Source organism: Mustela nigripes, chromosome 16 (genome assembly GCF_022355385.1).
Source record: "Mustela nigripes isolate SB6536 chromosome 16, MUSNIG.SB6536, whole genome shotgun sequence".
NCBI lineage: Eukaryota > Metazoa > Chordata > Mammalia > Carnivora > Mustelidae > Mustela > Mustela nigripes.
The window spans coordinates 19,341,528-19,365,102 of NC_081572.1; the positions used below are offsets into that span (position 1 = coordinate 19,341,528).

General features: G+C 46.7%; 3 protein-coding genes across 6 annotated transcripts; 2 read left to right on the forward strand and 1 right to left on the reverse strand.

Moving 5' to 3' along the window:
• The first annotated feature begins 2,737 nt into the window (after positions 1 to 2,737).
• On the forward strand, positions 2,738 to 14,135 carry BECN1 (beclin 1). 3 transcript variants are annotated; one of them, XM_059380090.1, is made up of 13 exons: positions 2,738 to 2,966; positions 3,147 to 3,275; positions 6,060 to 6,127; positions 7,205 to 7,263; positions 7,690 to 7,758; positions 7,910 to 8,000; positions 8,107 to 8,243; positions 8,398 to 8,592; positions 9,870 to 10,016; positions 11,261 to 11,410; positions 11,925 to 11,985; positions 12,430 to 12,572; positions 13,318 to 14,135. In XM_059380090.1, exons 2-13 carry the CDS (start codon positions 3,149 to 3,151, stop codon positions 13,484 to 13,486), a joined length of 1,416 nt encoding a protein of 471 aa, XP_059236073.1. In that variant the 5' UTR covers positions 2,738 to 2,966; positions 3,147 to 3,148; the 3' UTR covers positions 13,487 to 14,135. The 3 variants fall into 3 exon arrangements, with proteins under 3 accessions (XP_059236073.1, XP_059236072.1, XP_059236074.1); XM_059380089.1 differs by having other exon boundaries at positions 2,738 to 2,878; XM_059380091.1 differs by lacking the exon at positions 7,690 to 7,758 and having other exon boundaries at positions 2,738 to 2,878.
• An 88-nt stretch (positions 14,136 to 14,223) lies between these two features.
• On the reverse strand, positions 14,224 to 22,041 carry CNTD1 (cyclin N-terminal domain containing 1). 2 transcript variants are annotated; one of them, XM_059380092.1, is made up of 7 exons: positions 21,547 to 22,015; positions 18,569 to 18,644; positions 18,141 to 18,309; positions 17,012 to 17,174; positions 16,213 to 16,357; positions 15,484 to 15,580; positions 14,224 to 14,922 (listed from the first exon to the last, which is right to left on the reverse strand). In XM_059380092.1, the coding sequence occupies exons 1-7, from the start codon at positions 21,713 to 21,715 to the stop codon at positions 14,752 to 14,754; spliced, it is 990 nt and encodes a 329-aa protein (XP_059236075.1). In that variant the 5' UTR covers positions 21,716 to 22,015; the 3' UTR covers positions 14,224 to 14,751. The 2 variants fall into 2 exon arrangements, with proteins under 2 accessions (XP_059236075.1, XP_059236076.1); XM_059380093.1 differs by lacking the exon at positions 15,484 to 15,580 and having other exon boundaries at positions 14,835 to 14,922; positions 21,547 to 22,041.
• On the forward strand, positions 22,038 to 23,156 carry LOC132004041 (cytochrome c oxidase assembly factor 3 homolog, mitochondrial). Its single transcript, XM_059380098.1, has 2 exons — positions 22,038 to 22,292; positions 22,643 to 23,156. Exons 1-2 carry the CDS (start codon positions 22,079 to 22,081, stop codon positions 22,747 to 22,749), a joined length of 321 nt encoding a protein of 106 aa, XP_059236081.1. The 5' UTR covers positions 22,038 to 22,078; the 3' UTR covers positions 22,750 to 23,156.
• The last annotated feature ends 419 nt before the right edge of the window (positions 23,157 to 23,575 follow it).

The window sequence follows — 23,575 nt, forward strand, 5'->3', positions numbered from 1 at the left end:
AATCCCAATAGTGAGACTTTAACACAAGGAAGCCGTCAGCTTTTCATTGCAGCATTATTGTAATCAGCCACGCTGGAAACAATGGAAATTTCCAGCAAAGAAGAAATACATTAAAGCCATTCATTTGATGTAACATAATGCAGTATATGAGAATGGGAATTACAAAAATTGTGTAGCAAAATGAAAAATATAATATGTAATATTAAATTTTAAAAACAAGATACAAAAATTACATACAGATTATAAATACAAATACAACTGTTAAAGTACACATTAACCCATCTGAATGGAAACCATAAAAGTTACAGTGTGGTGAGATTAAGGGTAACATTATGACACTAACCCCCTAACTTCCTGAATTTGTTGTATTATCTTCCTATAGGGGCACCTGGGTGGCTCAGTCAGTTAAGTGACTGCTTTCTGCTCAGGTTATGATCCCAGGGTCCTGAGATCAAGCCCCAAATCAGGCTCCTTGCTCAGCAGAGGGCCTGCCTACAGAGGGCCTTCTTCGCCCTCTGCCGCTCCCCCTTCCTGTGCTCCTTCTCTGTTAAATAAATACCTTCTTTAAAAAAAAAAATCATCTTCCTGTAAAGGTTTGATCTTCTAAATGAATTATAGGCTTATTTAAAAAAAAATCCAGCAGTACAAACTTGTCTTAAGTAGAAGAAAAAGTCTCTGTCCCATTGTCCACGTAACACAGGTCATATCATATGTCATGTTATTTTTTATACAAATAAAATCATACCATGTATACTGCCTATAATTTTTATTTCGATTGACACCTCTTGGCTCAATTCATGGAGAAACCTCTTAGCTAGTCTCCCTAGAGCCACCTTTGCCCTTCTTTCTGACTATTATCAAAGTGACCAAATTTACCAAATAAAAAGCAATTTTAGGGTTGTCTGAGTGGCTCAGTGGGTTAAAGCCTCTGCCTTCGCCTTAGGTCATGGTCCCAGGGTCCTGGGATTGAGCTCCGCATCGGGCTGTCTGCTCAGTGGGGAGCCTGCTTCCCTCCTCTGCCTGCCTCTCTGCCTACTTGTGATCTCTGTCTGTCAAAAAAATGAATAAAAAAAAAGGAATTTTACTTTATTCTTTTTCATGGCTACATAGTACTCTGCTGAATGAATAATACCACAGTTTATTTAAACAATCCTCTATGGCTGAAGGACATTGAGCAGTGAACATTCTTGGACGTATATATTTGTGTACTTGTATATCTATTAGGTAAATTCCTAGAAAGATATTTTATGAGTCCAAGAATATGAACATTTAAGAATTTGATAGATGTTTCCAGGGCACCTGGGTGGCTCAGTGGGTTAAGCCTCTGCCTTCGGCTCAGGTCATGATCCCAGCGTCTTAGGATTGAGCCCCACATCAGGCTCTCTGCTCGGCGGGGAGGCTGCTTACTCCTCCCTCTCTCTCTCTTTCTTTACCTGACTCTCTGCCTACTTGTGATCTTGGTCTGTCAAATAAATAAAATAAAATTATTTAAAAAAAAAGAATTTGATAGATGTTTCCAAACTGACCTCCAAAAAGATTATACTAATTTACATTCCCAGCCGATGTTATTTTAGAGTTTCATGAATGCTCATCAGCATTTGATGTTATCAACTGGTTTAGCCTTTACCAATCTCATAAATCAACAATGCTTCCCCATTTAACTTCCATTGACTTAATTACAAATGAAATGAAACATCTGTTTCTTTATCAACCATTTGTTGTTCTGCGAGCTCACTTTTTCATATATTTTGCCCATTTCATTACTGGTCTTTGGTGGTTTTTTTGAAAAAGTTCTGTATTTTGATCAAATAGATCTCTGTATATTGAGGAAACTCACCTGTCTTATGAGCCACAACTATATTCTACACTTTTCTTCTGTAAATTTTTTTACAGTGTCATTGACAGTTCAGAAAGCTTTAATTTCTAAGGGGTAGAATTCCATATTTTCCTCTTTGCTTTTGATTTTCATCATACTTAGATCTTCTCCACTCCAAATATTCACTAATGCTTTCATCTAGTACCTTTAACTATTGTGGTTTTGATTCTTAAATTTGTGACCAATTTGGAGCTTCTTTCGGGGTAAACAGGGAGGTAGAGATTCAGCTCTCTGCTCTCTACATGACTGTTTGGATCCAGTCATCACTTATTAAGTAGCTCATTTCCCCACTGATTTGAAATACGAGCTTTTACAATATACTAAAACCCCTGTAAACTTGGTCTATTCTTAAACTATATTATGTTCCATTGATTGTGGTCTATTCCTGCATCAAGATAAAATGTTTTAGTTTTATAATTTCGATAACTTGATATTTGATATCTGAAACGCTTCATTTTCTCTAATAAATAGCTAAAAGTTTAAAATATAAAGTAGAACAGGATAAAATTTACCTCCTCACCTTCCCCTCCCAGGTGTGTCTACCACTTTTTCAGGGGCATTTGAAAGAGAGCCCAGCTCCCCCAAGGAGAAAGTTTTAAAACTGATACTTCAAGAAGAATTAAAGTGGTTCTTCTCAGAAGTAACAAATCTAAAGAAAAGACACAGAGTTGCAGATTGGGTGAGGCTCCTCTTTCTTTCCTAACTCATCCTTGCCTCTTCCTCACTACTATTGCCCACCCGCCAACGCCTGCCGCGCTTCCCAGATCAGCCTCTAGGTGGCGCGGCGGGGCCCGTAAACAAGTACGGCCCGACCGACCACCCGAGCCACAGCAAGGCGGTCATGACGTCACGTCCGGTCCGGGCGGAAGTCCTCCGCTGGCCGATAGGGAAGTATCAGAAGGCTGTGCTATGGCAGCTCTGGAGGCGTCCCTCCCGGGGAGACCTGACGCCACGGTGCCCCCGCGGTAGACTGGACCAGGGTTGCGGGCTCCGGGTCCCGAGGTGACGCTCGGGGGCTGAACCGGGGCTTTAGAAGAGAGCCTGGGAACCCTGACGGCCCCTGTCGAAGCCGCTCCCAGACTCTGGGCTGGTAAACTGGCTTTGCCAGGGCTTTCCCGGAAACGGGTCCGCCTGATATCCGACCGCTCCTACAGGGAATGGCGTGGGCGAGGATTTCCCCCCTTCACTATACCAACAAGGCAGGTGGTAGCCCCGGACCTAGAGTTCAAGGGCGCTGATTCAACCTAACATCGCCTCTCTACCGCCGCAGGGATGGAGGGGTCTAAAACTTCCAGCAGCACCATGCAAGTGAGCTTCGTGTGCCAGCGTTGCAGCCAGCCCCTGAAACTGGACACGAGCTTCAAGATCCTGGATCGTGTCACCATCCAGGAGCTCACAGGTCAGGGAGACCCTTGGAAAGAGGGTGGTCAAGATCGTGGGAAAAGGGCAGCTTTGGAGATGTAGGTCTTAAGGTGGCTGTCTTTGTAATCTGCCACAAACTTGCTGTGAACTTGGGAAAGTCATTTCATCTCTCGGCCTCCCGGTTTTCTAGTCGGGAACATGAAGGAGTTCTGACAGTGTGTGCTTCTGAGAGCTTCCTATTTTAAGGAAGGGTCCTTAGTTTTCTGCTCTTACTGTTTCAGAGTAAAGGAATATGTATATATAATAATAAACAATTTTTGTTGAGGGCTTACCGTATAGCAAGTGCCTTACATGCATTATATCACTTATCCCTGCAACAACCCCAATGGAGGAGTACAGTCATCATTTTACAGTTGAGAAATTGAGGCTCAGAGAGGTTAAGTGACTTATCCGGTGGCCAACATTAGGTAAATGGAGGAACAGTTTCTTAAAGTCCAAGAAGTGGGATGAAGTTAGAGACAAAACAAAGAAAAGACTGAATAGCTAGTTTAAATAAGCTCTTGGGGGGGGCGCCTGGGTGGCTCAGTGGGTTAAGCCGCTGCCTTCGGCTCAGGTCATGATCTCAGAGTCCTGGGATCGAGTCCCACATCGGGCTCTCTGCTCAGCGGAGAGCCTGCTTCCCTCTCTCTCTCTCTGCCTGCCTCTCCATCTACTTGTGATTTCTCTCTGTCAAATAAATAAATAAAATCTTAAAAAAAAAAAAAAAGATAAATAAGCTCTTGGGTCCAGAGTCAGCCTGTTTGGATTTAAATCATAAGTGTCATTTGATGGGGCACCTGGGTGGCTCAGTGGGTTGGGCCGCTGCCTTCGGCTCAGGTCATGATCTCAGGGTCCTGGGATCGAGCCCCGCATCGGGCTCTCTGCTCAGCAGGGAGCCTGCTTCCCTCTCTCTGCCTGCCTCTCTGTCTACTGTGATCTCTCTCTGTTAAATAAATAAATAAAATCTTAAAAAAAAAAAAATAAGTGTCATTTGCTAGCTGGATGGCTTTTTGTAAGTTACTTTTACTTTTTAAGCCCTGGTTTCTTGGTTTCTTTATCTGTAAAATGTAAAATGACCTCAGGGTTATTGTAAGGATTGGGTATGATGAAAAACTTAAGTACTTAGGGATATACTGGGCAAATAGTATTCAAGTGTTAGCTGTTATCATTGCTACCAATTTCTCTCTCCTTTTTTTTAAAGATTTTATTTATTTATTTGACAGACAGATCACAAGTAGGCAGAGAGGCAAGCAGAGAGAGAGAGAGAAGCAGGCCCCCTGCTGAGCAGAGAGCCCGACATGGGGCTCGATCCCAGGACCCTGGGATCATGACCTGAGCCGAAGGCAGAGGCTTTAACCCACTGAGCCACCCAGGCGCCCCTCTTTAATATATTTTTAACCTTTCACTACAGAAAATTTCAATCATTTGGTCAAGGGAATAGCATAGTGAACTCCCTCATATCCATCACCCTGCTTCAACAAGAAGCCACATTCACCATTCTTGTGTTCTCTATATCTTCAAAAATGTCATGCCTTTAAATGTACAAATCTTAGCTGTGCATTTTTGACAAAATGGATACACTCGTGTAACTCAGATCATTGGGATGTAGAATGGTTTCATCTTCCCAGAAAGTTCTCTCGTGTTCCTTCCAAGTTTTTCTGGAGGAGAGGAGATGTTAATTTTTGTTATGGAAAACTTCAGAGTATAAAAGGAACCTTATATACTCATCACCTAGCTTCGACAATTATTAATGCATATTTAAATCCTGTTTCATCTATACCCCCGTCTATTCCCCTCTCACCCCTAATTATGTTGGAGGAAATCCCAAACGTAAAGATACTGTAAATGTTTTGGTGAGTATTTTTGAAAGATAAGATGTCTTTTTGTTTTTTATTTTTATTTTTTAGGACAAAAAGTTTGCTTTAAATATTTTTGGAGGGGAAAGGACACTATACTTCTGCTCAAGAGAAACATTTTTACAGCCTTGACATCTTTTATTTTGCTTAAATTTTTCATGCCATGAATTAGGGAATGGGTTCCAGCCGCGCGGGCTCCTTTCCGTTGGTTCTCGCCACGTGGGCTTCTCTGGTTGGGGCAGGCTGACGCTTCAGTTGAACCAAGTACCTTTGTCTTTGACTTCCTTCTTTTTCTGATCATTTTCCACCACAGGCTTTAGGAAGCTATCTTGGCTCTTGAGTGTTTAATATGCTCAACATGTACATTAATTCTCTTGGCAAGAATCTTGTCCTTGTTTGTTCACAACAACGCCAACAGCATGCTGAGTAGCATTGTAGACTCTTCCAATTGTTCCATGGTAATGTTTGCAGGGCAGTCCTTTTTGAACAGCGTCCATTCCCTTGATGTCCACTGTATCACCTTTTTTGTAAATTCGCATGTATGTTGCCAAAGGAACTCCATGTTTTCTAAAAGACCTAAAGAACATACAGTGGGGTACCTCTCCTCTCTCCCTTTGTGTTGGTCATTTTAGCGAATGACTGGAAGATGGCACTTGTGCTAAGATGTCTTTTTCAAAACACAATCGTGATATTACAGTGGGAAAATTTTTTAAAAATTCCTTAATCTAAAAAGAAATTTCCTTAATCTGATTTAATGGGGGTAAGGGGAGGAAGACAAAAGGTTTATCTATGTGCAGATGGTACTTAAAGGAAAAGGTGGAGGTGGGAGTGGTGATGAGGCTTTTTTTCCTTGTTTTCCCGTACTTTCATACACACTCCAGCTTTGTTAAGGCTCTCTCTAATTCTGGTATTTTCCTTGTCCTTAGCTCCATTACTTGCCACTGCCCAGGTGAAACCAGGAGAGACCCAAGAGGAAGAGGCTAACCCAGGAGAGGTATGAAACACTGAAATGCAAACTGGGTTTCTGCAGGGTACTTGGTGCTTCAGGAGCCCCGAGACTTTTGGGATTTTTGGTTAACAAGAGATATTCTACGTGATCAGGCCACTGTGGGTTATGGAGGAGGTCCAGAAGTGCTTCTGAGGTCACACGATGACAAATGAGGCATAATTTTAAAATGTGGGGAGAGGCTTTTTATTTGAAGCAGAATTACCAGCCATTATAGGTGGGAAATGACCTGGACACACAGGTCATCCCAAGGCATGCCTGGTTTATATCTGTTGTCCTAGCTAATTATTAATATCCACTCCTCTCCATTCTCAAAAGTAGCTTAGTTTGGACTAGAATATGATTACTCTAGCTAGAAAGGATCATCAGTATTAGAGAACATGTCATTTTTGTTTATTTAAAGATTTTATTTGAGAGACTGCGTGCACATGAGCAGGGGTTGGGGAATGCAGAGGGAGAGGGAGAAGCAGACTTCCGCTGAGCAGGGAGTCCAACCTGGGACCCTATCCCGGGACCCCGAGATCATGACCTGAGCTGAAGGCAGACACTTAACTACTGAGCCCCCCAGCACCCCAAACATGTCATTTTTAAACTGTGATAACATCAGTGATCATTTTCTTTGTCAAAGGTAGATGTCTAAGTATTTGATCACACATAAATTATATCAAAGTATCAAAAGCATATAAATTACCTACTTTGTTGTATGCCACGGCAAACTTCATTGCAGTCTGATACGGCTTTTTTCTTGTGTGGTGTTTCAGGGCATTCTTCCCCTACCCCTAACTGGGAAGTGTTGAGAAAATGTAAATTTAACTACAGTGGAGTATAACATAGTTGGGAGATGTTTCCCATAAAAAGTCACATGGGACTTGGGGTGTGTCTGTACCGGGGTCCTCTCTTAGTGCACATATCTGAGGATGGGCTAGGTAATTCCTATTTCTTAAGTGTCTGGTTTATCAAGTCCGGCAGTTATCAATCAAGGTTAAAACCAGATAGTTCTGAGGCTGTTTGGGACTCCCACCTCCAAGCTGCCAGAGTTCTAATGCCTTCTTATTTCCTTCGCAGGAGCCGTTTCTTGAAACTCGCCAGGATGGTGTCTCTCGCAGATTCATCCCCCCAGCCAGGTGCCTACCACTCCCAGCCCCCTGTTTCTTGCCAGAGGCCAATAGAATTTTAATGGAACCCAGAATTGAGACCTGGAGCCAGGTGGTGGAGATAAATCACCTAACCTTTTGGCTCTTCCAGAAAAGATGTATTCTCTTATACCTGGCCCAGCCCTTTCCAGTATTGGTTTGCCCTGTAGCCATTCACACAGTGGGAAGGGACAATGGAAAGTCTGAGGGAGTGAATGACGATAAAAGAGATGGGCTCTTGAAAAGCTTTAGAGTAGCAGGTGTTGTCAGACGTTCAGGTTCTTAGTCGTTGATGCATGTGAAGGCTGCTGGCGAGGGGTATAAGATTTAAAAATGGTCTTTCCTGATTCTCCTTCCTTTTCTGCTGTAGACACACACCCACATGTCAGTTTTTGATGCCCCCTCTCCCCTCCTTAGTCCATCCAGGCCAACCTTCGAGCTGAGTGCCCCTGTGGAAGACCAGCATGGCCTTCCCTTGGGAGAGAGGTACCCTTGGGAGGTCAGTCGGGCTAGGAGTGCGTATGCGCCTTGAGACCCCTCAGCCGGTGCTTGAGAGTCCCTGCCACTGACAACAACAGTCGGTGGAGGAGGCCTCTCTGCTCCCTCATGTGGCCCGTGGGCGGGGGGCTGTCTGCAGGATGATGTCTACTGAAAGTGCCAACAGCTTCACTCTGATCGGGGAGGCATCTGACGGCGGCACCATGGAGAACCTCAGCCGAAGACTGAAGGCAAGTGGGCAGCGTCGCAGCAGGAGGCCTGGCTCCTAGAGGGGGTGGTCTGATAGGTCGCGGGCGCCAGGCCCTACCCTGACTCTCCCCCACCCCACCCTTCCAGGTCACTGGGGACCTTTTTGACATCATGTCAGGCCAGACTGATGTGGACCACCCGCTGTGCGAGGAATGCACAGATACTCTCTTAGACCAGCTCGACACTCAGCTCAACGTCACCGAAAATGAGTGTCAGAACTACAAGTGAGTTCCTCTAGAGCTGGCGCCGGGAACCTGAGGTCTGGATGTGAGAGCTGTCCCTATGCTGAGACGGCCTGGCTCTGACCCGGGAGCTGTGCTCAGGTAAACAGCATAACGGGCTCCTGCAGTGAGTATATTCTGCCTGTGTGCTCGGCAGGCGCTGTCTGGAGATCTTAGAGCAGATGAACGAGGACGACAGTGAACAGCTACAAATGGAGCTAAAGGAGCTGGCACTGGAGGAGGAGAGGCTGATCCAGGAGCTGGAAGAGGTGGAAAAGAACCGCAAGATGGTGGCGGAAAATCTTGAGAAGGTCCAGGCTGAGGCTGAGAGACTGGACCAGGAGGAAGCTCAGTGAGTCGTCACCCTCTTCCTCCGTCTTCCTGGCCTGAGGCTCCAGGACAAGTGGCTTCTAACTGAATGTGTCTGTGTACTTTGTAAGCTGCAGTCACCTGTCTTTTGGCAGCTTGTCTGCTCCAGATCCTACATACTGTTTCCAGGCCCTGTTTCTTTCTTTCTTTCTTTCTTTTTTTTTTTTTAAATATTTTATTTATTTGACAGACAGGGATCACAAGTAGGCAGAGAAGCACAGAGAGAGAGGGAAGCAGGCTCCCCACTGAGCAGGGAGCCCGATGCGGGGCTCGATCCCAGGACCCTGACATCATGACCTGGGGGCAAGGCAGAGGCTTAACCCACTGAGCCACCCAGACAGCCCTTTTAAAATTTTTTATTTATTCATTTGACAGACAGAGATCACAAGTAGGCAGAGAGGCAGGTAGAGAGAGAGAGGGGAGGAGGCATGCTCCCCACTGAGCAGAGAGCCCGATGCAGGGCTCGATCCCAGGACCCTGAGATCATGACCTGAGCCAAACCCACTGAGCCACCCAGGCGCCCCTCAGGCCCTGTTTCTTGAGATCTGTTGAGAGGGTTCTATATGAAGGGGCATGCCCACATAAGTGAAAAAAGTGTGTCGGTGAAATAGCAGAGAAACGAGGGTTCTAGTTGCATTTCCATCATGTCGGGAACCGTAAGTCAGCCACCCAACGCACATCCTGCTCTGGAAAGATGAGCATGGTGGCCTGCATTCGTTCTTTCCCAGCCCCAAAATTTCACTGGTGATCCTGCCCTGAGAGAATCCTCTGTCCAGGGGAGGAGACCCAGTGGCGGCACTAACTAAAGTGGGGGAGGTGATAGAGAAAAAATTAATCTTTTCAAAGTAGTGAGCAAGTTTCCTTGGAAATGGTGTATCTAACTCTAAAGGACTGGTAGGTGCATAGAAGTGAGGTTCTGGTAGTTCAGTTACGGTCATTTCAAGGAAAAAGCCACTCTTAACCCCCTCACCTCCCTTCTGTAAAGGATCAGAAATACGAGAAGCGCTTGGCCCGGGTTTAGGAAAGTCCTGTTTTCCTCTACCTTTTGCATGTGGGCAGCTGGAATTTGAGACCTTTCGGTCCCTCGCAGGCAGAACAACTAGGGCCTGTATGTTCCTTTGAATGGGATCTGTGCCAAATGGAAAGGATGCTGTAACTAGGTCTCCCCATAACCACCAGACTGAACTGTTATGCCGGGTGGTGAGAGAGAAGTTTCAGTCCTGAACCAGCAGCCTTCAGCGGCCCCTTTGCTGCTCACAGGTACCAGCGGGAGTACAGTGAATTCAAGCGACAACAGCTGGAGCTGGACGATGAGCTGAAGAGCGTGGAAAACCAGATGCGCTATGCCCAGATGCAGCTGGACAAGCTGAAGAAAACCAATGTCTTCAATGCAACCTTCCACATCTGGTAACGTGGGCTGGAGGGTGAGGAGGGTCGGGGGAGCACTGCACGCCTGCACCTTAGCTGCTGACCACCAGGCTGGGGTGCCCGCCTCCCACCATGTGGGACTGTACACATGAGCCCCCCAGTCCCATGAAAACCTTGTCATCTGCCCAGGTGCTCCCCCTAGGATCATTGATGTATTTATTCGACGTTTTGTCCATTTAACTAGTATCTTTTGGGCATCTCATACATGGCGGGCACCATGTTAAGAACCCAAAGGGCAATAGCACACAGTGTGCGTTCTACCTTCTGGTTGCTTAGAATCTCGTGGAAGGGATGGCTGTGTGATAACCTGTTGTGATGCGGCGTGGTGACTGTGACCCCCGACAGCGGCGGGGGGAGCTCTCGGGCCGTATAAAGGCACTGGGTGCAATATGGGAAGGCCCCATGGAAAGTTTGCCCCAGGGGAGGTTAATGTTTAAGCTGAGACATGAAGGGGAAGCCTGCAGGGGGGATTGTTCTTGGTGTAGGAACATCATGTGCAAAGAAACAGAGGAACATGGGGGTGGTGAGTCCAGAGACCTGAAAGGAGCTTATTGTGACTGGCGATTGAGTGTGAAGGGGAGAGTGACTAGATAATGAAACTGGAGAGTGACCAGTTCTCCAAGGAGCTCATAGACCTCATGAAGGGATTTGGGCTTCATCCAAAGGGCAGTGGAAACCACTGAAGCATTTTGTGAGTGGTCGCTTTACCTGCGCTGCGGGAAGTGTTGGCAGTGCCAGTGGTAAGGAGACTTGTTAGGTGGCCTCTAAGTGGGAAAAGATAGAGCAGCGGCACTGAGTTTGGAAAAAAGTGGACAGATTGGAGAGATTTAGGAAGTCCAGTCAAGAGGGCTTGGTGTTTTTTGAGGGGAGGGAACAGAGAGCGAGAGTTCAGGAATGATGTGCCCCTTTCTGCTTCGGCATCTGAGCACAAGCAGAAAGATGATGACTCACGTTTGGATGTGTATTTAAAGTGCCAAGTAGAGGGGCTCCAGGCTGGCTCGGTCGGTAGAGCACGTGGCTCCTGATCCTGAGGTCGTGAGTCCAAGCCCCGCGTTGGGCACAGAGCTTACTTAAGTAAATAAAATGCCCAGTAGAGCTGAGGTATGTGAATGGGGAGATGGGGTGAGAGATTTATGCAAGGGTTTAGGTGCGAGCTGGAAGCCTCAAATTGCTGAGTGTTAAGGTCTCCCTGTGTTTCCCCCCACCCTCCCACCTTCCTCCAGGCACAGTGGACAGTTTGGCACCATCAATAACTTCCGACTGGGTCGCCTGCCCAGTGTGCCCGTGGAATGGAATGAGATCAATGCCGCCTGGGGTCAGACGGTGTTGCTGCTCCACGCCCTGGCCAATAAGATGGGTCTGAAATTTCAGAGGTAAGAAATGCCCCCCTCTCTTGGGGTGTGGCGTGTCCTTGATATAATCTGTATCTCCAACCTGGGAGTCCTCTGCTGGGCCAGGAGCCCTTGCTCCCAACACAGTGAGGGTTTTCTGTCTGTGGAGACTCTGCTTCTGATCATCCCCCTTACGACAGGGCTCTCTCCACTCAGGCAGCAGTCCTTGAACTGCATGACCAGAGCTGTGGTTCCCAGCCCAGCTTCTCCAGAACCTTGGTGGTTCCTCAAGCTGTTTTCAGCTTTTGTTTTTTTCAGCCTAAACAAAACCTACATGTTCCAATGAAAGGCCCCCCCAGCCAATTATATAATAAATGTAGTTGGCTCAGTAACAACATCTTTTAAACATGGAGTCTATGGGGAGATGAGGGAGAGGGGTGGGAATAATAAAAGTTGTCCTTGGGAGGATGAAGCCTGAAAATCACTGGGTTCTAACATTCCAGTAATCACTTCAGCAGGAGTCCTGTATCCGTCTCCGTGTGCATCTCCATTTTAGGTATCGGCTCGTTCCCTATGGAAACCATTCGTATCTGGAGTCTCTGACAGACAAATCTAAGGTATTCTGGGAAGCCCCATTCTCACTGGAAGGCAGAATCCTTGTACCTCCTGAGGGAATGGTTTCCTTTTGATAACAGCATTTCCTAGTTTCTTTCTTAGAGGCACCTCATGATCCCATGTCTTGTTTGGGGTCTTGTCTAGGTCAGGATTAGCCTTCTGGGGACTGCAGACACAAAATAGGTTCTTACAATCTGTTGCAAAGGGCTAAGGGCAGATCAGAGGAGACATATGCTGGAGTGGGAAAGGGATCACTGTGAGATCAAGGGTTTAATTCATTTCCAGTGATGGTGAAGCAGTTCTTGGTGGCTCGTATTGGCCCGAGTTTACTGTTTCCAGTGGAATACGGACAGAACACCACTCGAGGGATTGCTAGGCTTGGGAACAATCGCTGGTAGCCAGTCTCAGTGCCACCCCCTTAGCTGGTTCTCTCTCTTCCTGGGCAGGAGCTGCCATTATATTGTTCTGGGGGCTTGCGGTTTTTCTGGGACAACAAGTTTGACCATGCCATGGTGGCTTTCCTGGACTGTGTGCAGCAGTTCAAAGAAGAGGTAGAAAAAGGCGAGACACGTTTTTGTCTTCCTTACAGGTCAGTATCCCCTAATGTGGAATGAACATGGAGTAGGACCAAATTGAGCAGGATTTAAGGGACAGTAAGAGTGGAAGCAAGACATAGTGTGTAAATGGTGGGAAAGCAGAAAATGCCACAGAGTCACAGGACACTGATGGGCAGAGACAGAGTCAACATTCCGAGCCGGACTGAATGTGACCACTTGGTCCCTGAGGAGAAAGAATATTCTTTTTGGGGCTTTGGGGGGATTTTCTTAGCACAGAGGTCAAACCAGTTCTCTAATTCCCGGAAGCTTTTCCCCTTAAGCCCTTGGAAATAAATAAGAATGCTTCCTTTGGTCAAATTTTATAAGAGCCCAATGATAGACGGAGACCTTAGTTCAAGAGAGTAAGGCCGAGCTGTTTCTGTCACCCCAAAACAAAGCATTTCTTTTCTTCTGCCTCCCTTCTCTCCCCTTGAGTTCAGGGATGCCTAGGAAAACAGACAGGAGCACTGTAACCCCCACGTACCCTCTGCTGCAGGCTTCTCATTTGTTTGGGTGTGTGTCCTGTCCCTGTACTCTGCAATGACAATGAGGCTCTTGTGACAGCCTTCTTGATGTTTGGCTTTCAAGCAAATCCAAAATACACTACCATTCCTTGCCAAGAGTTCTTTACTAGATAAAATGACGTGAATGGTCCCATGACCAAGTCCCTGCCCATTTGCCTGAACTGACTTAACTCGGATCTCAGTTACTAATGAGCTCTGCTGTGTCCGTCTGCAGGATGGATGTGGAGAAAGGCAAGATTGAAGACACAGGAGGCAGTGGCGGCTCCTATTCCATCAAAACCCAGTTTAACTCTGAGGAACAGTGGACAAAAGCTCTCAAGTTCATGCTGACGAATCTCAAGTGGGGGCTTGCTTGGGTGTCCTCACAGTTTTATAACAAGTAACTTTTTTTTTCCTGAGGAAGATAAATTTGCCTTAAAGGCTTTAAATTTTGTTTTGTTTGCAAAGAGAAAAAAGTATTTTAAATTAAATTCGGGTACTATTAAACAGCACATGTTTACAATACCAAAAAGGAAAAAAAAAATTCACAAAAGCCACTTTATTTTAGGATATCATGTGACAGTTTCCAGAGCTACAACATGCCTTGTACAGCTACCAGCCTTTGTCATAGTTTTGGCTCTTAACCCCATACCTCCCTTGCCCCCTTCCCCTCAAAACTAATTTAAATTTGCTTTTGTTGTTATTGTTAATGGAGTTGAATTGAGATTGATGTATTTTCACTGGGCTTTATCTCTCTCAACTTCCTGCACTTAAAATATGAACTAGAAACTTCAGTCTGCACTGAGTCGACGAGATGTGTGAGACGCACAGTTGGATAATGTGAGAGAGTGACATATCAGCTTTGGTCACCAGGTGGTATGATCAGAAGCTTGAAATTTAACACTTGTCCTGTCTCGGTTCTCGTGCTGACTGCCTACTCTGCTTTCTGTTAGAAATATGAAATGAAATGGTGTTTGATATTGTCTGAGACATTATGCAGAGATTTAATTATTTGTAATAAAAGTTTTAACTGCAGTCTAATAACTGCCCAGAGGTGTACTGTTGGTTTTTTTTTGTTGTTGTTGACTAAGATAGAGTACTTTATATTCTGGGAGTGTTGAGTTCAAGTGCAGTTTGTGGAAATTCTGTCGAAACATGTTTAGAGATGGATTAGTGTTATTTTTAAAAAAGACTCGTGGAGATAGTCAGCTGTAGAGGAAGCCCCATTTGTGTACATCTCGGTGACAGAACAGAGATGTTAAGCTAACTTGAAGGGGAGAGAAAGGCTGCCTCCTTGATGATCAGTCAAGGTCACCCAAACAGTCCCGGTTTTCAAGCCCCTGGTTAATACTAATTTCCATGTCTGGTGTCCTCTCTCAATGAAGTGAATAGTTAAGGAAAAGCTATAACTATCTTGTTAAACAAAAACGAACCAACTTCACTAATGTTCTGTCTCCTCCCAGCTCCTTGGCATTTTCAGTCTTGATAACAGTGAAAAGGACCTGCTTGTCAACTTTAACTCTCTCTCTGGTGCAGAAAAAGGAGCATGAAGTTGGAATACAAAAACATAGTTCAAAAAGATACTCAGAGTAAAAGATACAGAGAGTAAACAGAAGGAGGGCTGAGCGTGGTGAGGAAGGCTGTTTATACTTGGTGGGCTGAGCGCACCTCATGTGTTGGAGGCAGCGGAGGCCCTCAGAGCTCTGGCCTCCAGGTGGGGAGGAGCCGGCTGCTTTCGTGCAGGCGTGTTGGCTCCCACGCTGTGAGTTAGGATTGCATAAGAGAGCTCTGCGATGCTTTCCAAGGCAATGCCTGTGATGCTGTGCAAATGCCCCACAACCTACAGAAGGAGACAGACTCCGTATTACTAAATAACCTCACCGTGTTTTAGCGCACAGACAGACACATCCCTTGGCCTGTTCTCTCAAGCCATATGTAAATTTTTTTGTTTCTCTGCATTTGCAGAGGAGATTAAATCCAGATCCCAGTGTTTGCCAATGGCCAGGTGACATTAGGATAGTGAGAGCCTGGAAAGTTTCTACTAGACATTTTATTCTGCTGGAGATAAGGTCTATGGAATATGAAGATGGCATTGGGGCCTAGACATTGGCTTCTACTGGGGAGCGCATACTTACTGGACCTGACCATAATAGCCGGTTGTCATCAGAAAGGGAGAAGAACAAGCTGAATGTCACCCTTCATTTCCAGTTCCATAAGGGGAAAACGAGAGGGCTTTTCGGGCCTGCCCTAGTATTCCCGCCCCCCAAATCCTGCTTACTCATCCTCATGCTGGGTCTTGACTTATTTTTTATAAGTTGTCTTATCTTTTCCCCTAACCGTTGGGAGAATGCTTTCTATTGAGTGAATTCTGACCACACCAGTCCTGCTCAGGGGTGCGCACCTGGCTCCAGCACTCGTGGTTTTGGATGAAAGCACTTGCCGCAATGATTCCTACTGCCAACAGCATGAAGTCTTCCTTCACTGAAACAAACTTTTCCCTGAGTGATTAAAACCGTATCAGTTTTGGAGCTTGAATGGAACTTGACCTTCCAAATCTGAGGGCCATGGGCCTTCAACTATGAGTTGTTTATGTTGATCATCTTGGACTTTTTTAGATACCGAAGGAAATGCCCAAGTGATGGCTAATTGGCCTCCTCCCCCAACCCACCTGGGATCAAAACCTGAGCCTTCCGACTGGTTTATCTGCTTTTGTTGTCCCATCTGCCTCCCTAACACTTGGAACTGTGAGCCTTTTTACCCGTCTGACTTTACAGTAATCAAACCCTTTTGTCTAAGTCGCAACCCTATGACTGTCTTTTTTTTCTAAGCGACTAAAAGGCAGTCCAGTAATCTCAAATCTAAACAGCAGTAAAGGAAGAACTATGAAAGAAAGTATGTTAATTACCTGCAGTCATTTAAATTTAAAAGCAAAATCCTTTCCAGTTTTTGCTGGTGGGGCTCAGTCATCTGCATCTAAGTAACATACTGGGAGTTCATTAAAACCAGTGACCTGTGCAGGTTATCTGTGGACTGGATGCCTTATTGGGTAAATTCCATTCCCGTGGTATGTTCTCGAGGTGTGCTTCAAACACTGTTTCTGGAAGGGGCCTACCTGAAGGAGTTGGCTTACCCTTGCAGCTGACTGGGTACAGAGTTTTCAATGGAAGCCCTCAGCAGGCTCTCATATATGGGTTCATGCAGGAGATAGACAAGGTCGAGCAGGGTCAGGCAGGTTGCGTGAAGCTGTGTGGCTGGGACCAAGCAGCCATTGTATCCTAAATGGAGTATGGGCATGGCAAAGAACGGTAAGTGGGTCCTCTCTGATCACTATCACCATTGACATGTGACACAAAGCTCTTGAGCTAATGTTTTCTACTGTAGGAAACCTCTTTAGTTGGAGGTCAATTATTATTATTTTTTTTTACAGGCAGAGATCACAAGTAGGCAGAGAGGCAGGTAGAGCGAGAGGGAGGGGGAAGCAGGCTCCGCACTGAGCAGAGAGCCCGATGCGGGGCTCGATTCCAGGACCCTGGGATCATGACCCGAGCTGAAGGCAGAGGCTTTAACGCACTGAGCCACCCAGGCGTTCCTAGTTGGAGGTCAGTTTTAAAGGATAAAGGGGAAGATAGAGAAATCTCTATCTGCCGTGTACACACAATTAGAATATATTTGCTTGCTCCCCTCTTATCTCATCCCTCTAGAAAATCACCTCGTTGATCCTGTAATAAGAGAGTGCCCAGTGAGACCAGCCAGACGCTGAGACCTGAGTCTCCGTCCCTGACAGGTACCAAAGGAACACGGGATTCGGTCATCTCAGGCTTCCTGCCATTTCCCACTGGCAGGTTCTGCCCACTGCTTCCAAAGCCCTGGGAACATGCTTATTGCCTTCTACGAAGATGCCAACCCACACCCTCCGACACAGTAGATACCTAACACCTCCAGAAGCATCTCCACATATGCCAGGGGAGTGGGCAGATTGATCTGGAAGTTCAGGGACTTCAAAACATCAAGCTCTGACTCCAGCAGTTCTTCTTTACTGTGCACATACCCTAGAGTCTGGAGGAAATTCAGGACTGTAACGTTGCTGATTATCTGAGCAAAGGAAAACAAAACAGCGAGAGAGAAAGAGAGAGAGAGAGAGAGGTGTCAGACTAAAGATCACGCATCTTGGCGTAGCATACAAAGCTTTTCACAGTCCAGCCCATGCCTTCATCTCGCCGTCTCTCTTGGCAGTTGGCCCCTCACGCCCCACGCCTGTCACACAGGATTACTTGCAGTTCCTGAGACTGTGCAGCTCTCCAAACCTGTACACGTGCTGCTTCCTGTGTCTGGATCTCCCTCTCCTCCCTTTCCTCTTTCCCTGCTTTCCTGAATGCCTCTCCCTCTTTCTTAGCATCCACCCATCTCCTGCCCACGCCTACCTACCCGCCTTCAAGAAGTCGTTTTCTTTAAATACACTTGCTTGACTTTCCAAGGCCAAGGAGGTACACGCATAGCTGTCTGTATTTACTCAGCAGAGCGCGCTCCCACATTATCTGCCTGCATGTCTCCTCCCGTTGGATAATAAATTCCTTGAGGGTGCTGGCAATATTTTCACTTGTTGTACCCATGGCACCAAGTGCAGCCTCTGGCCACAGAAGACAGTGAATCTTTGTGGCAGGAATGATATTTTACCACACAGGCATCGGGTAGGGGTATGGAAACATTTTATCCCCTATAAATGTAACTGTTTGTCTTTAACACTGATAGGCCTGTTGGCAATTCAGGCACCTTACGTAAACTGTCCTTGAGTCCAAGGGGAGGAAAGGTGACCTGCATAAATGATGGCATCTGTCCAGCAATTACACTTTGGGAACAGAACCGTAGGCTATTAAAGAACTACCTGTGTGTGTGTGTGTGTGTGTGTAGGAGGTGTGCTTATTTAGGAAGCATAATTGCACTCTGGAATTTCTACAGGAGTCATAACACCTAGCTTAGGAGGCAGTTTCTCACAGTCGCCTGCGGACGAGCTGGTTTCTGCTACCACGCAGGTGCCCAGGAGGGACCCCCGCTCCTTACTTTGTAGTGGAAGGAAAGTTTGCTCGCCAGTTGAACACACGACACAAGACGCAGGACAAACTTGCTGGAAAGCTGCTCTTTCAGAGCTTTCCAATTCTGAGGCTCCTTCTTCTCACTCAGCTGGACCATGGCTTGCCGGTGCATATTCTCTGCCTGCTTAACCATAAACCTAGAAGGAAGGGAAGGGGAGAGTAATCAATCCACACTCACTCAAACTAAAGGAAGTTTGTGCAGCAAGCTCTGCCCTATCTCCAGTCTCCAGTCTTAGTCCCTGGCTGAAAAACGGGACATTTGCAAGCAGTAGAGGGTGCCAAAGCAGGTCTCATGCTGAAGGGCGACTGTCTTTTTTTTTTTTTTTTTTTCTTTTTTAAGATGTTTAAAGGGTACGTTAGTCCTTCTAAGAGGTACCACTACGCCCAGGGCTTTACCTTTCTAGGATTTCTACAGCCTGGTAGCTCACGGATTTCTCCAGACACCATTGTTCAGACAGGAGAAAAACAAACTCTGCCGAAACAAGAGAGAAGAGACTAATTCACAAGATGCAACTAAAACCATTCTGTGAACTCCTGGCATTGTGTAAAAGCCATGATGGGGCCAAGGGAAGAGGGTCAGGGGGTGAGAAAGGGGACTCAAACAACCAAACTGAGCTGAGTTCCCTTTCCTGCCAACAAGCAGATTAGAGGCATGAAAAGGAGACTGACTGAACGCCAAAGACAAGGGCTTCCCAAGCCCCCTCAGTGACCCTTGAGCCTTCCTGTGGGTCCCAGCTGATAAAAGGCTTGGCCAGCTACACACAAACATACCAGCTGGCTCAGTTGGCCTCTACACCATGCTGGGAAACTCCAGCTTCAAGGGAGATTCTTGGATGGATTAAAAACCCTAGCCCCTATATTCTGTTTTCAGTGGAATGTTGACAGGAACAGAAAAAGGCCCTCCTGGAGCTTCAATATTCTTTACAACAGTGTTTGTTTAGTAACCGCCCTCTAGAGAACTCCCATTGCTTTACAAACACGATTCACTTTACAGCTGGACACCCTCTCCCCACCACCAGTTTGTTGGGTGAAATCTGTGGTGGCTGAACTTCTCCCCAGGAACAAGTTTGTTACTATGGAGTGGCTGGTTTGGAAGAAATATCCCCTAGATCAGGAACATAGCCCACTTTGGGGGAGGGGGGGCAAAGTCAATGGGAAGGTGGGAAGGGCAAGATACCTTGGCAAGATCTTAGGCTGCCTCTGTTTCTCTTTGAAAGAACAGCCCCAGATAGAATTCTGTTTAGTTTGCAATCTCATTAAGAGGGTGGAAACAGGGGTAAATGTTAGTTCTTAACAAAGGAAGCTCCTGTAGAACTTGGGACTTTTAGCACTGATCAGTAAAGAATTATGCACAGTCGAATGACCATGTGTCTTCAGAGAAAGTTCGACTTTCTTAGGTACATGGAAGTCATGCTAGCACAAAGCTGAACAGTCCGTTTGATGTGTTACACATATGTACAAAACGTTACTGTTACAAAAACTAAAACCCTGCTAGCAGTGGCCAATGAGCAGATTAGCTTAAGCAGTTAAGCAAAATACCCTAAAACACATAATTGTATGTTATTAGTCCTTTTATTTGCTGGAGTTTAAGCTTCCTTTCTGTTTTGTTTGTGAGTATACAGTTGTTTGGTTTTGTTTTGGTTTGGGTCTGAATTATCTGGGTGATTGTTTCTATTTTCTAGTTTAACTTGCCAAGAAAACTGAGGTAGGGTTAGGTGCAATGCATAACGGTTATGCCTCCCTACCCTACTGCCTCTCCATCCTGCACTTATAAACACATCTATTAACTGAAAGACTCTCCCCTTCTATTAAGCTACGGCTCTTTATCTCCCTAGTTTCCATCACTGCTAACCTTCTTGAAAGGCTGGCTTAAACCTGCTGCTTCCATTTCCTCATGAATTCCCTATTGTTCTGCAGTTTGGCTTCTACTTTTCCCAACTTGCTACAACAATGATCTCAAAGGCCAGCAAATATGTCCAAATTATTAAATAACATCACCCTTTTGCAACCTTTATTCCATCGTTCATATCCCTGAGGCATGTGAAACAGCTGACCGTCATCCTTCGGGAAACTCTTGGCTTCCCAAGGTGTCTTGGTTCTGTTCCTTTCTCCCCAGCCATATTTTTAGTTCCCTTCATGACTCTTCTTCCTACAACAAGTGCCTGAACACAAAATGTCTCCTAGGGAACATTTTGACCTTGACCTGCTTCTCTTTTCTTTTCTCCCTCTCAGACTCATTCTCGGCCAGTTTTCAACAGTATCATTATGAAGATAACTCCTAAAACTTTATCTCCAGTTCTGACTTCTCTTCTGACTTATTTTTTAAACAGCTCACCAGACACTCTACTTTAGATGTTCTACAAGCACTGGAAACTCAGTAGATCCCAAACCAAATCTGTTACCTTCCCAAACAAAGGTCACGTTTCCTCCTGGGTTTTTTGTTTTTTAAATGAATGTGTGTGTTTCTCTTAACAGCACCACTATACTCCCATTCTCTTAGGCTCAACCCTTTGGCACAGTCATCTTCACCTTCTTCACCTCTTAAATTCATCCACTGCAGAGCTCCAGATTTTATCTCTGAAATGTTTTAATCCATCCTCCCTTGTCATTCCATCTGCCCTGTTGCCTAACTACTGACACAGACTCCTCTGGTCCACCTCCCTCCTCTCTCTCTCTCTCTACTCCAAATCATTCTTTACATCAGAGCCAACATAATCTTTTTCTAGGGCAAAGGCTAAAGTCACATCACTCCCATATTTGAAAACCTTCAATGCCGTCTTGTTTCCCTAGTAAGCTATGTATAAACTCTTCCCCTTGGCCTTCCACACTGAATGTCTCCAGACTTTTCTGGTCTTAATTTCAACTCTTCTTCCACACTCACCCCAAGCTTCTCTATTTCCATAGCTTTACTCGGTTATCATACCCTTTGGGTAGAAATGCCGTCCCCCTCCTCCACCTTCGCCAACCAAAATGCCATCCTTCCTCAAGGTCTACCTTAATTCTTCTTACTCTCACTTCTCCCTATCACTCCCTTCAATCCCCATAAAAGCTTCTTTTATCTGGTGCGTCACTTATCTAACCGTCCTTGGTGTCAGTTACAGATTTGTTCGAATCTGGATGTCGGTTCTACCCCGCTCTACCCCAAGTGGTGTGTGGGTAAGCACTCTGTAGGGGCTGAAGTCAAGGGTGGGGTGCTGCGGGGTCTCGTCCGTTCCCACATCCCCTGGACCAGGCATCTAGTAGTTACTAACAACACTTATTTGGATGAATAAGGTAAACGGAATCTCCAGGTCGGTGACTCAAAGACGGGTGCCACCCCCCCCCCCCCCGGCCCCGTCTCCCATGAAACTCGTTCCCCAGCCCGGCATCCACACCCACGATCCGGGTCTCCCTGAAGCTGCCCATCCGGCCGGCAGCCTCCTGCACGGCTTGCTCATTCTGCTGCGCCAGGTGGAGCAGAGCGTCTTCGATTGTCTCTGTGGCGACAGCTCCGAACTGGAAATCACTGAGGGAAGCCAATCTTGACCTCACAGGTCTGTCCATCTTCAGAAGCCTCGGGGGACACCTGGGCGACTCACTGGATCCATAAACCCACCCCCTGAGCTTCACTCCAGACAGAATCTTTCGCCTTCCGCGTGCTTGTCTTCACCTCAAAAGCGAGGAAAACCCAATGCCCACTGCGGCCTCGAGCCCTCCACAGCCTTTTCCCGCCCCAACGGCCGCGGACCCCTCAGCCAATCAGAAAGCTCGGCCACTTGCCACCTCCCCCTTCGCCCACACCGCTCTTCCGCTAAGGTCAAGAGCCGCACTCGCGTCGGGAAAGAAAACGCGGACTACAACTCCCAGGATCCCCTGTTATTCCCAGCAACCCTCGCGCCCTGGGCGTAGAGAGGGCGGAACCGCAACATGGCAGCCCCGGGAGCTGGTGACCCTCTCAATGCAAAGAGTGGAAAGGGCCCTGTGGCTCAGCGCATCGACCCGACTCGGGAGAAGCTGACTCCCGAGCAGCTGCAGTTCATGCGGCAGGTGCAGCTCGCCCAGTGGCAGAAGAATCTGCCACAGCGGCGGACCCGGAACATCGTGACCGGCCTGGGCATCGGGGCCTTGGTGTTAGCTATTTGTATCCGTCCAGACTGTAGGCTCAGTAGAAGGCATATGGGGACAAGGGAAGGGGAGCAGAGGCGCGTAGTAGGGCAATGTGGGGCTGCTAGAAAGAGCCCGAGCTGTGAAAGTCTTGGCCATTTCTGATGCCGAGGCCAGCGTTTGAGGTACCTTATTTTGTCATTTTAAAATGCTCTTTTAATATGACTTATTAGTAATAACGGAATCGGGGTCAGGGCTCAGAAAAGCAGAGGGCAGAAGATCGAATCACTGATTTGGGAGGGTGAGAGAGTAACAAGGGTGGTGGAGAGAGTCTGGGAAAAGGCAATATGCGTACTCCCAAGAGATTTCCTGAACCCACTTTCCCAGATGGCTACACCTTCTACTCCGTGTCCCAGGAGCGTTTCCTAGATGAGCTGGAGGACGAGGCCAAAGCTGCCCGAGCCCGCGCCCTGGCGAGAGCATCAGGACCCTAAACCCGATGGGCACTGCACGTCTCCAACCTGCTGGAGCCCCTTCACGTGGTGAATGATGCCCCATGACCCTGTAGAAGTCGAAGCCTGCACCCAGCATTGTTGGCCTCAACCTTGGACGATGATTGAGCCCAAGAATTTTTTTGCATTTGGCCCGGTCAAGGGAATATTGCCCAGTTTACACAGACTGTGTCCAGTCACTGAGCCCTCCTTGTATTTTGTTTCTTTGTTTGAGAGTTATGCGACCTTGGCTTTTCTCAGGATTTCTGACTTTGTGGTTTTACCCTCTTTACCTCCCAGGGGTTTAGCTGTTGTGGGGGTGGGGGTGGCAGCTCTATGTAATGTTGGAGCCTAAAGTAGGGAAAATGGGAGTTAGGTTGAGAGTAATAAACTGAGTCACCTCTCTTGGAGCCACATGAGTGTGTTAAGGCTGACAAATGACATGACTGTTGGAAAGATCCACAGGCCATAGCTGCAGCAGTGGCTTTGCCCCGGGGAGCTGTAAATGTTTAACTGTTTAAATGTTTCCGTGAGATCTTTTCCATTTGATTTAAGGGAGAGATCATGGGGGGGGTCACTGGGTTGTGTGAGACTGAACCACGTCTTGGGGGAGGGAAGGTCACTCTTCTGTCCTCTACCCTTAAAAACCACATCCTTACTCCAGCTTTCCTGCCTTTTCCCACTCTGAGAGAGAGAGTAGATGAAAGATGAGGGACAGTCTTCCTTCTTTTTACACTTGGCCCTGCCTCTCTAGGCCTAAGTTGGGGTCTGGATGAGACCTTAGTTTGGTTGAGTGGATCACTGACCTTGCAGTTTCCTCACAAACTGC